At 51.9% G+C, this 13723-nt stretch overlaps 1 protein-coding gene across 8 annotated transcripts in view; it reads right to left on the bottom strand.

The window, feature by feature from the left end:
- Positions 1 to 276: 276 nt before the first annotated feature.
- The window catches only part of LOC121591006 (latrophilin Cirl), an 88565-nt gene continuing 75118 nt past the window's right edge, over positions 277 to 13723 (bottom strand). For 4 of the 8 annotated variants that reach the window (XM_041911285.1, XM_041911284.1, XM_041911286.1 and 1 more), the window contains one exon: positions 277 to 7909. In XM_041911285.1, coding sequence (XP_041767219.1) covers positions 2739 to 7175 — 4437 coding nt within the window. In that variant the 5' untranslated portion in view covers positions 7176 to 7909 and the 3' untranslated portion in view covers positions 277 to 2738. The remainder of the gene's footprint in view (positions 7910 to 13723) is intronic. The other 4 variants (XR_006004505.1, XR_006004506.1, XM_041911289.1 and 1 more) reach the window with 4 other exon arrangements.

Raw genomic sequence — 13723 nt, 5'->3', positions numbered from 1 at the left:
TCAGTCGTTGGTCCAAAAGCTACTCTTAACACAATCCAACGCCGATGCTGTGAAGGGGAAATATCGATTTCTTTTCACTCATCGGACTTGCCTACCGTTGTGTTTAATCAACACAATCCTTATCCATCCTGGGTTTTGTGGTGGCTTAAGGCTTTTCTTCTTTCGAAGCATAATTCTCAACGTCATTTTCTATATGCTCTTGATAACTATAACAATAAAACGAAAATGTCCATCAACAGTCAGTAGTTCATTTTTTAACCAGTTTTGTTTTATTACTTCCTTCCTAATTTCCTTCCAGTTCTAGCTCTCTCTCACACACACACACCCCTTTCCCGTCATGGTACGCGCTCTGTGGGAATGATAAAAAAGCGGGCATTTTAGACCTACCCCTCTTCCACATTCTCACCCTTCATCCTTATTCTGCTGTTGCTCAGAACGTTTGGAAAGCCTGTTCTACTCCTCTGTCGAACAATACGCGCTCAAACTGCGCTTAAATGTCGTGGTGTGTGTGTGTGTTTGTCTGTGAGAGAAAATCTTTGTATACATATTTGATGATTTCCGCGAGCGCGCAGGGTCTACAATCAAATCACACGGCGTGTGAGAAAACGGGATAGCCCTGTCACCTTTCATCCTGTGTGCCGTGCACCCTTTTCTTTCGCTAGCTTCTATTAAATAAAAGTCAATAATTAATGCGCCCCGAGTCTTCGGTCCGGCCCCGTGGGTCATCGGGGTGCGCGAATAGGGATGACGCGAGCGTAACGTTTGCGCGATCGAACGGAACACGTGGAAAGGTTGCACATCCCTTGCATCCCCCCATTCGTTCATTCTTGGTTTGGCTCCTACTCTCCTACCCCGCGCGGTGTGTTTGGTGAAGGGGTGGTACCGAAAAACTTAAGCGCGCTGGCGGCTGGTGGTGAGTGTACACTAACTAACAACTTTTATCATTTTACACCCTTCCCTTTTTCCTTCGCCATCGTCTTTCCTAGTGGTTTGTGTTAAATAAAAACTAGATTCTTGTGGTACCGTCGCGATTTTACGAACGCTTACGATTAGTGTAGCTATACAACATTGTTTCATATGAACTGTTTTTTCTTCCGTTTTATACATTCAGCCACCAACACATATTGATTGATTGATTTCTATCACTCTCCTTTATCACCTCTGATTTTCCACGTTGTTTCACGCTCTCCTCCTACTCTTGGATGCTGGTCATTCGATAAACTTTACTCGTTCCCTTTTCCCTGTTTAGTTTTTTTCTTGTTAACCTATGTAACGAAACACTACCAATCATGCCTCACAGGTATTGAAGATGTAATAGTAGTTGTAGTAGTAGTAGTAGAATGGTATTGCTTCCTTGCATGCGAGACATTGATGGAAATCCACAAAAGACTTCATTCTCCCTCACTTCTTTGCTTTAAATGATTCCTATTTGCAGCAGTATGTTTTGCATTTTTTACTTGCTTTAAATATGTTCCTATTATGTTTGTGGTCGCCGGACACACACACACACACACACACAATCACATACACCTAATACACATCATACTATCGCGTCTGCTTTCTAGATTCTTATTCACTGTATGTGCGCATAGGAGCGGATGCACCTGGTGGCCTCCCGCTCGCATTGCCATAGTAAATAGATTTATTTACATTGTATTTCTGTGAGAATGCTTGAAATGATGTGTATGTGTGTGTCTGTTTTTTTTGTTCTTTAAAATACTAACGCAGCGTGCAGTTTTGGGGGCGGAAATGAGACGTTCGCGTAGTCCATGGCAGATTTTAGTTCCACTGGTGGCAATCGTTACTTCTCTTCTCCACGGAGAGACCCCATCACTATAAATGCGTGGTGCGTGGTAGGGAACACAGCATGAAACGGACATAAACATTGTTAACCTTTATTTTTAAAACAATATTTTGTGCAATATTACAAACTATTTTGTTAAATTAAACAGCACACTATACAAAAAAACACGGAAAGGAATGGGCGTTCAGATAAATGAGAGCTATAAACAATCAAACGCTGCGGGTGAGTATTGCACAATGGCAAACAGTGGAGTTTAAGGTGCGAAATCAATTTATAATGGATGTTAACCTGACTAAAGCTTATAAATAATACACACACACACTCATTTACATCCATATATAAATCATACAAAGCTCTATAACACACGTATCGCACGGAGATTGCTTCTATACTATGCCGATTGTATAACACATGAAACACTAAACAACAATTAAATTAGGAAATGCTACATGTGTTTTAAAAAAAAGTAAAACATTGCTATCCTTACATATAAAAATTCAAATTACATATTCAGACACGTGATCACACCACGCCAGTGATCGCATAAAACAAAACAGGGGGTGTGAAACGGAACTAAAGTAACGTCAACGGAAAGTGCCATAAAACGCAATCAACAACAACAACAACAACAGTAGTACAACACAACAACAACAACAACACATAAGACTGATTGCTTTTTCAAACAAACAAGAATTCATACCGATCGCGATCCACATACCGGTGTGTCAATGGGGAGAGCATCGTTGTCGTCGTCGTCGTCGTCCGTCGTCATCCGTCGTCGCCATCATTCCCTTCTTTAGTTGCCTTACCGCCCCGCTCTCTCTGTCTCTGTCCATGTCGGCAGATAAGACGACCCTTCAACCGTTCAAACCGATTTAAAAGCGAATGCAGGAATACGCTTGCGTGCACTGCAGTGATTGTGGCGACGATCGGTTCAAAGGTTCCGCTTGCTCGGGATCGGTACGGAGGAATGATCGGACGGTGATGAGACAGAACCGCCCGGGTGCAGATGCTGGTGCAGATGGTGATGCAGATGGTGATGGTGGTGATGGTGCAGCAGCGGCACACTCGCACTCGCGCTCGACGACGCGGACGAGGTGATAGTGCCGGCCGTACCAACACTCACGCTACCACTCGCATTCGCACCACCGGCAGCAACGACTAGCAAACCCGAGGAAGCGCTGCTACCAATACTGCCCTGGTGATGGTGCAGGTGTAGCTGTTTCTCGGGCGAACCGGCACCATTGGCTACCCCCGCACCACCATCACCGATCTCACCGCTCAGATTGTACGCAACCATCTCGGCGGCGGTAGTACTTCCGCTGCTGCTGCGATCGCTTCCGCTGCTGTCCATGCTGACACCACCGCCACCCCTTCCCCTGCCCGCTGGCGATGTCTGCTGGGAGGTGGGCTGGGCGATCGTCGTGATCAGCGAGGTGGACGCGATTAGAGATGATGCTGATGGTGATGATGGGCCGCCATCACCGCCGAACCCTTGTAGGAGGATGGTGCCAGCGGTGGCTGCGGCAGCTTGCGGTTGGTGGTGGAGGTGGTGGCGGTGGTTGTGCTGTTGCTGCTGAAGGAGGACTGCTGCAGATGGTGCGTTGGCTGATGGTGCAGGTTGTTGGTGCTGCTGGTGCTGCTGTTGCTGCTGCTGCTGGTGCTGCTGCTGCTGTTGTTGTTGTGCGTGATGATTGGCTGCGCGTAATAGATTGATTTGATTATTATTCGTGCGATAGGAGGGGAAAGGTTTGGCCAGCGCATCGTCACCGCCCTTGCCCGCACCGGTGAGCAGGAGGGCGGCGGCAGCGGCGGCACTGTTGTTAGTGCTATTGTTGCTACTGATACTAATATTACTAGGGAAGTTGACATTTACATTGTTGTTCAGTCGGGCGAGATGATGGCCAGGATGGTGATGGTCGTACCCGCTGCCCGGCGGTGAGGGCGAGCAGTTGCCGCCCCCGATTCCACCGCCGCCGTTCAGATTGTTGAAGGTGGTCGTTACCAAGTTGTTGCTGTTGACGTGATGATGATTGCCACCACCGGCCAGATTGTTCGGATGGTGATTGTGCAGGTTGTTGTTTGCCGGGTGCGGCTGCTGCGACTGCTGCTGATGGTGGAAATCGTCCGCAACCAGTAGATGGTGACCGGTGCCCGGCGGTGGCAGATGATGATGCACCATATGATGATGATGGTGGCCCGCCGTCGCGACGGTCGGATGATGCAGATCCACGCCCGCATTGTTGCTACCGCCATGATGGTGATGATGCAGTCGACCCGCAACCGTGCCGTGATGTGCGGATATGGACAGCCCGGCAGGGTCCCGATCGATGGGCCCTCCGCGCAGACCGGCAGCACCCGCTTCGGGCCCACCGTTGCGCAGCTTGGCAAGCACCGAACTGTAGCAGAGCTTGCGCGCGAACAGAGCGATCACCACTACGGCGACCAGTACGGCGATGCCGATATAGAGCAGCAAACTGTCATCCAGATGGGACAGCAACGACAGCTGCGTCTCGTTGTCCACCGCATCCACGAGCAGGGCAAAGTTTGTCAAATGGTTGCACATGCACACCGTGTGCGTGCTGTTCGTGTACTCCACGTGACAGCCGTCCTCCGACCACGCATGGTCAATGTAGTTCCAGAATACGCACGTCGGGTTGGACACGTTTTTGGTGCGCAGATGCCGCAGAACCATGCGGATCGGTTGCGAAAGTTGAATGTGCCGACCCTTGCCGAGGCTGGCGGATATCACCTTGCTGTTGAGCAATCGCAAACGCGGCACCACCGCGACATCCGCGTCGGACGGCGAGCCCGCATCGCTGCTGCGTGTGCCCGCACCGCCACCGGCGGACGACCCAAAGGTGCCATCGTTTGCGCCCAGCCCGGCAACGTTGGCCGATGCGATGCCGTCCGTGTCCAGGTGCCGGTGCTGGCTCGGCTCAACCCGACCGGACGATGGCCCTGCGCCACCGGAACCATGCTGCTGTTGCTGTTGCTGAATGTTGCTGAACTGTGGGCGCAATATCTGCTCGAGCCGATCGAACGCCACGAACACGATACGCACCAGGCCCCCCTCACTGTTCTCGATCAAGGCCGCCTTCGGTAGCTCGATCTGATCGTTGCTGACCTGCCACCGTTCGGTGGACGAGTCGGGAAACAGCTCCGTGCTCTTGCCAAAGTTGCGCGTCTCGAGCACGCGTATCGAGAGCAGAATGTTCTTCACCTTCTGCACGACGTGCTTTTCGCGCAGTATCGTGTCGGCCAGCAGGAACGCGTTGTCCTCCAGCCCAGTCAGCAGCGAGGTGGCGACCCGCATCTGATCCTCCACGCTCAGATCCAGCCAGCTGGCGTGCTGCGACTGGTCGAGCAGGTTGCTCCCGGTTTTGACCACACTATTCAGCAGCTCGAACACGAGTGCCTCTCGCTGCCGCTGGTCCGGTATAGTTTCGATGTCGTAGTGCATCTTTTGGGACATCGTCTGGATGATTTTGGTCGCGACGAGCATGTCGCCGCCGTACAGCGTCTTGCTGCTCGTCACCTGCGCCAGATCGTTCGCGATCGAGATGAGCGACGAATCGGGCTGCTGCACGCGCACCTCGAGATTGTTCAGCCACAGACTGCGGCACTGCGTTAGGTCCGGCCGGTAGGCGTACCAGGTAGCGGCACCGACCATCGATTGCTTATCGCTAAGGGCAACACTGTTGCTACTAAAACTAATATCACCATGGCTACCACTATCGTCCGCTGACGGTGCGTTAACGCCGCCCGCGCCTCCCGCCGACTGCTGCTGTGCGGCCTGGATCTGCAGCATCTGCTGGTGTTCTTGCTGCAGATGGACGCGCTGCTCGGGTGTTAGCGAAGCGACCGCCACGCACCGCCACTTGGCGATGCCCGTCGCACCGCCCGGACACGGCTGCACGTTCACCTCGCCCACGCGCGTCACATTCCAGAACAGGTTGCGGGCGGTGCTCGGTCCGCACGCGTGGCTAATGTCAATCTGCACGCTGCCCCCGCCATTAACGCTCGTCGGCGTACCGGCAGCGTCCAGCTTCCGGACGCCGGGTGGTGCTGCAGCACCGGATAATACTGCCGTTTGGGTCGGGAACAGGTCGGCACCATCGTCATCGTCTTCCTCCTTCTGCAGGCCGTCGCCGCCGGACGTTCCGACTGGACCGGCCTCCACACCACCGTACGGAGTCCTCGGTCTGAGCGGCTCCACCGGATCGCCCCCCTTCTTCCGGTCGGTGATCGTCTTGATGATGGCCAGATCGTCATTGACGCTCTTGTTCTCGAACCCCTTGTTCCGGAAGGTGGTCGGTGATTGACTGGTTTTGGTACCGACGTTCCCGCCGCCTGCACCGGGGCGTAACGTGACGGCCGGTGTTGAGAGGGCGGGCGTAACGGCTGCCACGACGGCCACTTCGCCACCGCCACCCCCTAAATCGGTGGTTAGATTGAGCCGGCTCAGTACCGGACTGCGCACGGTGGACGTACTCCACACGATCGGCTGGGACGTCTTGAGCCACGGCGGGCTCGGCCGGTTCGTGGTGGTGGATGACTGCGCCGCCGACACGCACTGGTAGTGTGCCTCGAGATATTTGTGCGTGCCCGGGCACGGATCGCCGAACATGCTGGTCGACGCTAGCACGGAGCAGTTCTGCTTCTGGGCACACTTCGAGTGCAGCACCCGCAGGCTCTTGGGCGACATACAGTTGACGCTCCAGTCCACGTTACCGTGATCGTTGCAGATGGTGATCGAAAAGCGACCGTAGTTCGCCCGTATTAGATTGATCAGGTCGCCCGGTTCACACTCGATCATGAGCGTTTTCCCTTCGCATGCGTACGCCGTTTCGTACTTGGGCGATCCGGCGATTGCTGCGGGAAGCAGAACCGCTAGCAGGAAGATGGCACCGGTGATAAGGGCTTGTCGCCACCGGGGGATGGTGAGTGGGCTCCGGTACGCCATCACTTTTCGGCGGCACCGGCTGCGTGTACACTGATTGTCACGCCAATCGGTGGGCGGTCGCCAAGAGCTGGCGGGCGCACAGTTTACATTTCGGCCCGAACGGCCGCCCTCTGCTGCATTGTTGCCTGCAAACCAACTGTCGTGGCTACTCCACCGTTGTGACGGCTCTTCCGTCCCTCTCAACGGATCGCAGGTGTTTAACGGTCGCAGCGGATGTTGATATTCACCCGCAGCGGGGCTAAGGATACTCCGCTCCCGATCGCTTCCGGCATTGCACGACGTCTCATTACTACCGGCATTCGATTGCTTTCTTTTCTTCTCATTTCGCTGCCGCTGCCGCTGCCTTCGCTGCAGGTGTGGCAATTCTTTCCTTCTGTTCAGCTCGATGCGTTCATACAAATCCATCGTCTAGTCTGGTAATGTAACCTCTGCCTGTGGAGGTTGTTACCGCGTTTCAATTCGTATCGTCAAGGAAGGCTTTCTTCCTTTTTTTTGTTGTTGTGTTTGATGATTGGCAATCTTCCACCTCACACGCGCTCGATTGTATTAGTCGTTTGGGCGTCAAAATTAGCCTACCAAACACTGCTGGCTGCGATGAATGTGCTGTCCGGAGAGACGGTCCCGTGCACTCATTGCCTGTTGATGCATTGCACAGCACGCCATGCACGGCGTAGCAAATGGCTGACTGTAACGTGGCGCACAATGGCTGCTTGCACGCCGCGTGTGCCGTCCTCTGGCGGCACCACTACTGCCCTAATAGTGCGCGGTGTCGGTGATTGTACGGCCGTCGTAATTGCGGTGCCTTTTGACTTGATCGCACCCGCCAGCGCCGCCGTACTGCTGCTGGTGCTGCTGCTGCTTCTGCTGCTGATCGACACAGTCACGACACTGACGACGGGCAGCACAATAATGATGCTTCTGATGATGATGATGACTCTGGCGGTGGTAAGTGTTTCCTCTTGCCGGCTGGTGCGGTTGCAGTTGCAGTAGGCCGCCTCCGGAAGATCCCGCTCCTTTGTGGTGTTGCTGTTGCTGTTCGTCCAATTGCTGCTGCGCCGAAGGTACGAGCTGCATCATGCTTCTATGGCAGCAGGCGGCAGACTTTCCTCGTGTGCTCTTCTCCAACTGTGTGTGCTGGACTGTAGGACGGCGTGTGTGTGTGTCCCGTATACGTGTGCCAGCAGTTGGCGGTGAATCCATTCCGAAAGGCGAAACAAGGGAGAAAGAATGAGAGAATGAAAAAATTAAAAATATTTTATTAAATCGTGACCAATCAATATCACACAATTTTCCCGTGTCCCGTCCCCCGATGTGCTCTCTCGCGCTCTTTTTCCAGCACCCTATGCACCAGAGTTGACCCAAACGGTCGTAACGGCCTTTCGGTCTCCAGAGTGAGCTTCTCCTCCCTCCTCGGGGGGTTTTCGGGCGGTTTCGGTCGGTTTGCTTTTGAGGTCTTCCCGCTGGTTAAAAACAAAAAAAAACCGCAAGCGAGGCGCATGATCTTTGGGGCGGATGTGTTTCACTATCGCCGCTACCATAAACATATTTATATATGTGTTTCTCCTCTACCGCGGGATGGCGGGAAAGAGGTTGCATTTCCATCTTTTTTGTTTTTTAGGGATAAGTTTCTTGTATTACTGCTGCGCGGCACGGTTAAATGCATCGAAACCGAGCACTCTCGATCATGCGCTAAGTAGGATGGACCGAAACGAAATGAAAGAACGAATGGGGCGCGCTTTGGGGGCCACTTTCGACAGCTGACGGTGGGGGGCTGGGGATTTCTTCCTCACGATCTTCGATCGATTCAATCTACAACACTTCCCGATGCAGCTCTCTCAGCACAGGATGATGGGGGCAAGAGAGGGTAAACCGCAAAAAAGCCAGCACATTCCAAAAGCTTAACCCGAAAGTGAGATATTTATACCCTCTGCGGGCAGCGGCTTCGCTACCTCCCTTGAAGTCACCCCCCCCCCCCTTCCACCGAAGCTCCAATCCAATGTCGCCCGGATTCCACCCCTTTGTAGGCTCGAAGCGGGGAGTACGAGTGGAGCAAAAGAAAACTCGCAGCACTCGAGTAATTTCCTCGAGACGATCGGCATTTTGGCTGTTTTTTTTGTGAAGCAGCGAAGATCTTACCATCATTACCGATGGTGAACGAAGTTCCCTGCTGTCCCTTCGGTGGCGGTGGTGGCCCTGCCGCCTTCCACCGAGAGGGGCACGGCACACGGCACCGGGGCTAATTGATACGTAAATTGCACGACTAATCGCTTTGCAATTGTTTCTTCGCTCAGAACCAGCTATGCGACGATGCTGGGGTGCGTTTGCGTTCGCATACCCCGAAGGGCTCGCCGAGAAGAGAGAGAGAGAGAGAGAAAGAGATAGAGATTTTGCAGTATTGATGTTACTTTTTTGCTCGTGTCTTTTTGTTTTATGTAGTGTCGATACTTGTGTCTGGAGCGTTTTTGTCGGGTTGTTTTTTAGTTACAGTTGCTTAAGTTGCTACGAATCTCCGCTTGTAGGCCTGTTTTCATGTTTATTAGCCTTCTTTTCCCTTCCCCGAGCCGGTTCAACTTCCCTGCACAGCAGACGCAGGGGCACGACTGTCTTTCGGAAGGAAAGTCTTGGCTCACGACTGCAACAACCCCACGAACTGTGGGGCTGATGCGATCGATTTGTCACCGCACCGCAGTGGAACGCATTTGGTACTTTAAAAATGGCTAAAGCCTGCTGTTTTTTTGCGGCTGGCCCACTATCGGAATTACAGATTTCTTTGCCGCTACAAAACGTTCACCGCTGTCGGTTGATTTGCGGAATGGTCAAGGTCCCGGGTGCGAGCGTGAGACACAGAACCAAACGAACACTCCCGCGCGTCCCGCGGTGCGTTGCTGTAAGAAGCAGGAATGAAAGGTAGCGTATTGTTTTTAAGTGCTTAAGAGCACCTTTTCAGCGCTTCAGCTTGGTATGGCTTCTACAAAAGCTTCAGTCCGGCGGTATGGTGTGGGGATAATCCTTGTCCAGTTTAGTATCGGAACGCTTCTTTAATGGTCGCGAACCTTTAGGAAACAGCCCCACCACTTGCCCATCCTCGTCATAAAATAGCAAACATTTAGTGCGTCCTCTTTTTTACTGCCATTTACCATCTAAACGGGCGTCGCTTTACACAAATCCAAACGACTAGCTAGAAGATTGACCAATGCCCAGCCGCAAACCCATTGAAAGGCGAATGAAAATAAATGCATTTAAAGGTTTTGCAAGCGACCGTGCTAGGAGCGCCCATAATGACACACAAAAACATGAACAAAAACACGCAAACCTGTTACGGGTCGCGAGCGGATCATCATACCACTGGTCCGCGTCACCAGCGGATTTTGCGTTCGATTCCGGTGCGGAGGTTGCAGTAATAAGCGAGTACGGTGGTGTGCCCCGAGAGTGTCAGCCGTGCCCGGCCGTACTGGCCGAGCCGCAGTCGAGGTTTAAGGCAGTCGTGTGTAAAGTCGCATAATTTTTGTACTTAAGCGGTAATACCTCGCGGGTTCGAAACGCGCCCGCCCCGCGTTGCGACGTCGACCCGGATTACATGGTACTTAAGGCGGCAGACAGCCAATGTACCGATCCCAATCGTTTGCAGCGCTGGTGACGAAGACGTTCGATACTTTTCACCAACGGAGGTGAGCAAGCGCGATCGGGCTACGATCGCGGATGGCAGAAACGGTTAAGCTGCTTTAAACGTACGACTCTTCCGCGTCGAAGGGGCGGTGTGGATTTGTGTATATTACAACAACAAAAAAAGGCTTGAAGGAAAAATATGTGTGTTTAATATCGCTAAATCGACACCACGTCCCAAAACGGCAATCTCTGCCCTCACTCATTCGTCCGGGGCGGTACGGTACTTTAATGGGCAGCGTATGAGAAAGGCAAGCAATCGGTGTGTGGCGTACAAAAAGTAAGACATATGGTCCGGTACAGTAATGGGGATAAGTAGAAATTATATAAAATTTACCCATTGGCGCACAGATCACGGTACACAACGAGGGACTGGTTTGATCACTTCCGCTCCACACACACTCCACTCTTGCAATTGTCCAATCGATGGAGTGACATTTACCCCCCCCCCCCCCCCAACCGAAGCTCGGCAATCAAGCATCCTGTCACACGATACACAGTACGTGCGCGATTTCGACCTGCGCCTGCGACTCAACACACGACGGATTTGTCTCCGGAGACGGTGGTGGTTCAGGGGTTCTCTCGAATGTATCGTTACCGTAACGTTTCTTTAACGAACGGTTCCCAGGAGATTAGCTAGCAAAGTAGGTGTTGTTGCTTTTATTTATTAACATTTATTCCTTCGTGTGAAAGGACGTCCGTCATCGTAGCAGAATTAAAAGGCAACAGAATTTAGTTTTTTGAAATGGATTGTTTAAGTTTATAGCGCCCGAAAAACCTATACCGCATTTAAACAAGCCACATTTTCCGATTAGTAACTGTATTATTCTTAAAAGCTATTCTCTAGCTTGCACATTCCTGTCGGCGCAAACTGCGATAATTTCACTCGAAATCCGCTGGCTTGCGCGGGATAGTGCGAGAAATGCTGCGTCGACCGGTCAAACGCACTCTGCGCAAACGCCGAGCCTACATCGCAGCAGCAAAGCCACAAAAACCTGAATCCTGAAGCGCATTTAAGCAATCGACCTGATGCTTCAGGCCAGTGCAGCGTCGTCATCATCATCATCCTCCTCCTCGTCCGCGCTGGAGGACGCGAGCAATCTTTCGCGAGCGGATGGCATTTTTTGCTGATGAGACACAGCCGGATCGGCGATACAGGGAACTAGAGCTTACGCGCAGAGCTTCTGGGGAATAACTGTGGCCTGCCATGGTGCGGGGCAGAGGCAACAGCGCGGTTAAGCGCGAAGCCAATCATTATAAGCCCATCACCGGGTACGCAAGCGCGCCAGCAAACAGCACATTTGCAACACTTTGCGGTCGGGTCTGCTTGCCAATGCTCGGCCAATGTTCGCAAAGGGTGTTCAGGGAACAAGAAACACTGAAGAAGGGACAGATTCGTGGTTCGAGCAGAGAGGGGAGAGGCAGGCAAAAAAACACGGTCCCATCATTAATAGTGGCGTAAACGACACCGCCCGACATGCCAACATACCAACACCGCTTCCTAGTCCTACCTTTTAGGTCTAGTCTGGGCTGTGCCGGAGGGCGCTTAAAGCCGGTTCGCATGATCGCCAGGTTGGTTTAAATTTACTGAACAAGGGAGGCTTTTTCTTCTCTACACTTCCGAAACTAACGAATGCCAAAGTTCTGATGGGGATAATATGAAAAAAAATGTATCAATAAGATACAGAAGTGCAGTAAGATGAGGACAATCATTCATTTCGTTTACATTTAATTTGCATTAATTTACAATTCATTATTTGAAGAGCTTTCGTCGTCCCATTTTATGACACAATCACATTCAATTATCTATTTTTGATGTCTTTTGTATGAAACATATTTACAAAACAAATAAACAAATAGAAAAATAAAGACGTAAACAAATAGTAGATAATAAAAGAAAGTTGCGTGATTATGTTTTTGTGAGTAATTTATGTCATTAATATACTTAAGTATTGTTTAATCATTTGCGGCAGTGAGTTAATACAGCGACAAATCAGAAACAAGAAATAAAAAAATACCCAAGACCAATATTGTATTGCCTGTTGAGTTCATTAGCCTTCGGCTTTTGCTTCGTTCCCAACGCTGCATTTGCTGCGGGTGAAAATGCACATGTGGACTCTCTGACTGGTAACCTTAATTAATTCCATGCTTAGTTCAACCAGTTATGTAAATGGTTCTTCGCATTCGCTGCGAGAACGAAATTCCACTTGAAAACCTCCATCTAACGGGGCCCCGCCGTAAAGACCAGTACTCTCTTCCTCCGGTAGTCCTTCCCCAAAGGGCATCCGCCGGGACAGTGTGTGGGGAAAATCTGCAACCCTACCGTACTACGCAATCACTCAAAACATGCTCCCGTCCACCCCGGGTGAGTGTGACGCGCGCACACAACACTTTTCCAGCGTTCGCGAACACGCTCGGCCAGCTTTTGACACAGCGGCATAAAACAACCGATCGGCCGAAGAGGAGCGGGCTACGAAGGGGGGAAGAAGGGAGTCTCTCTTCGCAGCGCACAAAAGGAAATCCGATCTGATGGCGATTAGAGCGCCACGAAGCGACGAAACAAGAATTGGACGTCGATTGGAACGTGAAAGGCAGGCTCTGCTGTTGTTGCTGCCTTTAACAATCCCCTGCTCCCTCCCCCAACCCCCTCCCCCTGTCACTCTCCCATAACCCTGTCGCCACACAAATGTAACTCACGCAGTGTGGCGGAGAAGCTGATGCTGTCGATTGTGTGCCCCGTTACGCAACGGCAGCAGTAACGGCTACCAGCCAGCAGCAGACCGGCCCAGTAGTGCTGCTGCCCCGAAGCTGTTCGTGCATTACGCAGGGATACGTGTGTGCGCCACGCCGTGTGTACCATCGCCCTCCCTTGCCTTTCCTGTCACGATCCAATAATGCTATGTTGCATGCACAGTTCCGATGCTGCGTGCAGCGAGATAGAAGGATGGCTCAGCAACAGCAGGATGAGCGCTCTCGAAAACGTTGTCGACATCCGTCGCTTCACTACAGGCAGGGGGGGGGGGAGAGGGGAGGATGGAGTTTGGCGTATGTCACGGCATGTACACGGCGGCTCTTTTGGCTTTTGGGTGCGCTGGAAAACTAACATACGCGACGCCTAAATATGATTTAGCCCTTTTTCGCTCATAGCCACATGAAATCGACCGACCGACCGGTCATGAAAGCCATTAGACGCGTGAGATTCGCGGCATTTAGACGAGCAAAAGGTTAAAAGCGGGCGGCACACAAGCCTTCACACGCTGCAGGAAACAGTGCGCAATAGTTGGCCAACA

This window comes from Anopheles merus, chromosome 2R (genome assembly GCF_017562075.2).
Source record: "Anopheles merus strain MAF chromosome 2R, AmerM5.1, whole genome shotgun sequence".
In the NCBI taxonomy this organism is placed as follows: Eukaryota; Metazoa; Arthropoda; class Insecta; order Diptera; family Culicidae; genus Anopheles; species Anopheles merus.
Note: the sequence above shows the minus strand (reverse complement) of the source record. Positions and strands in the feature narration are given on the sequence as shown.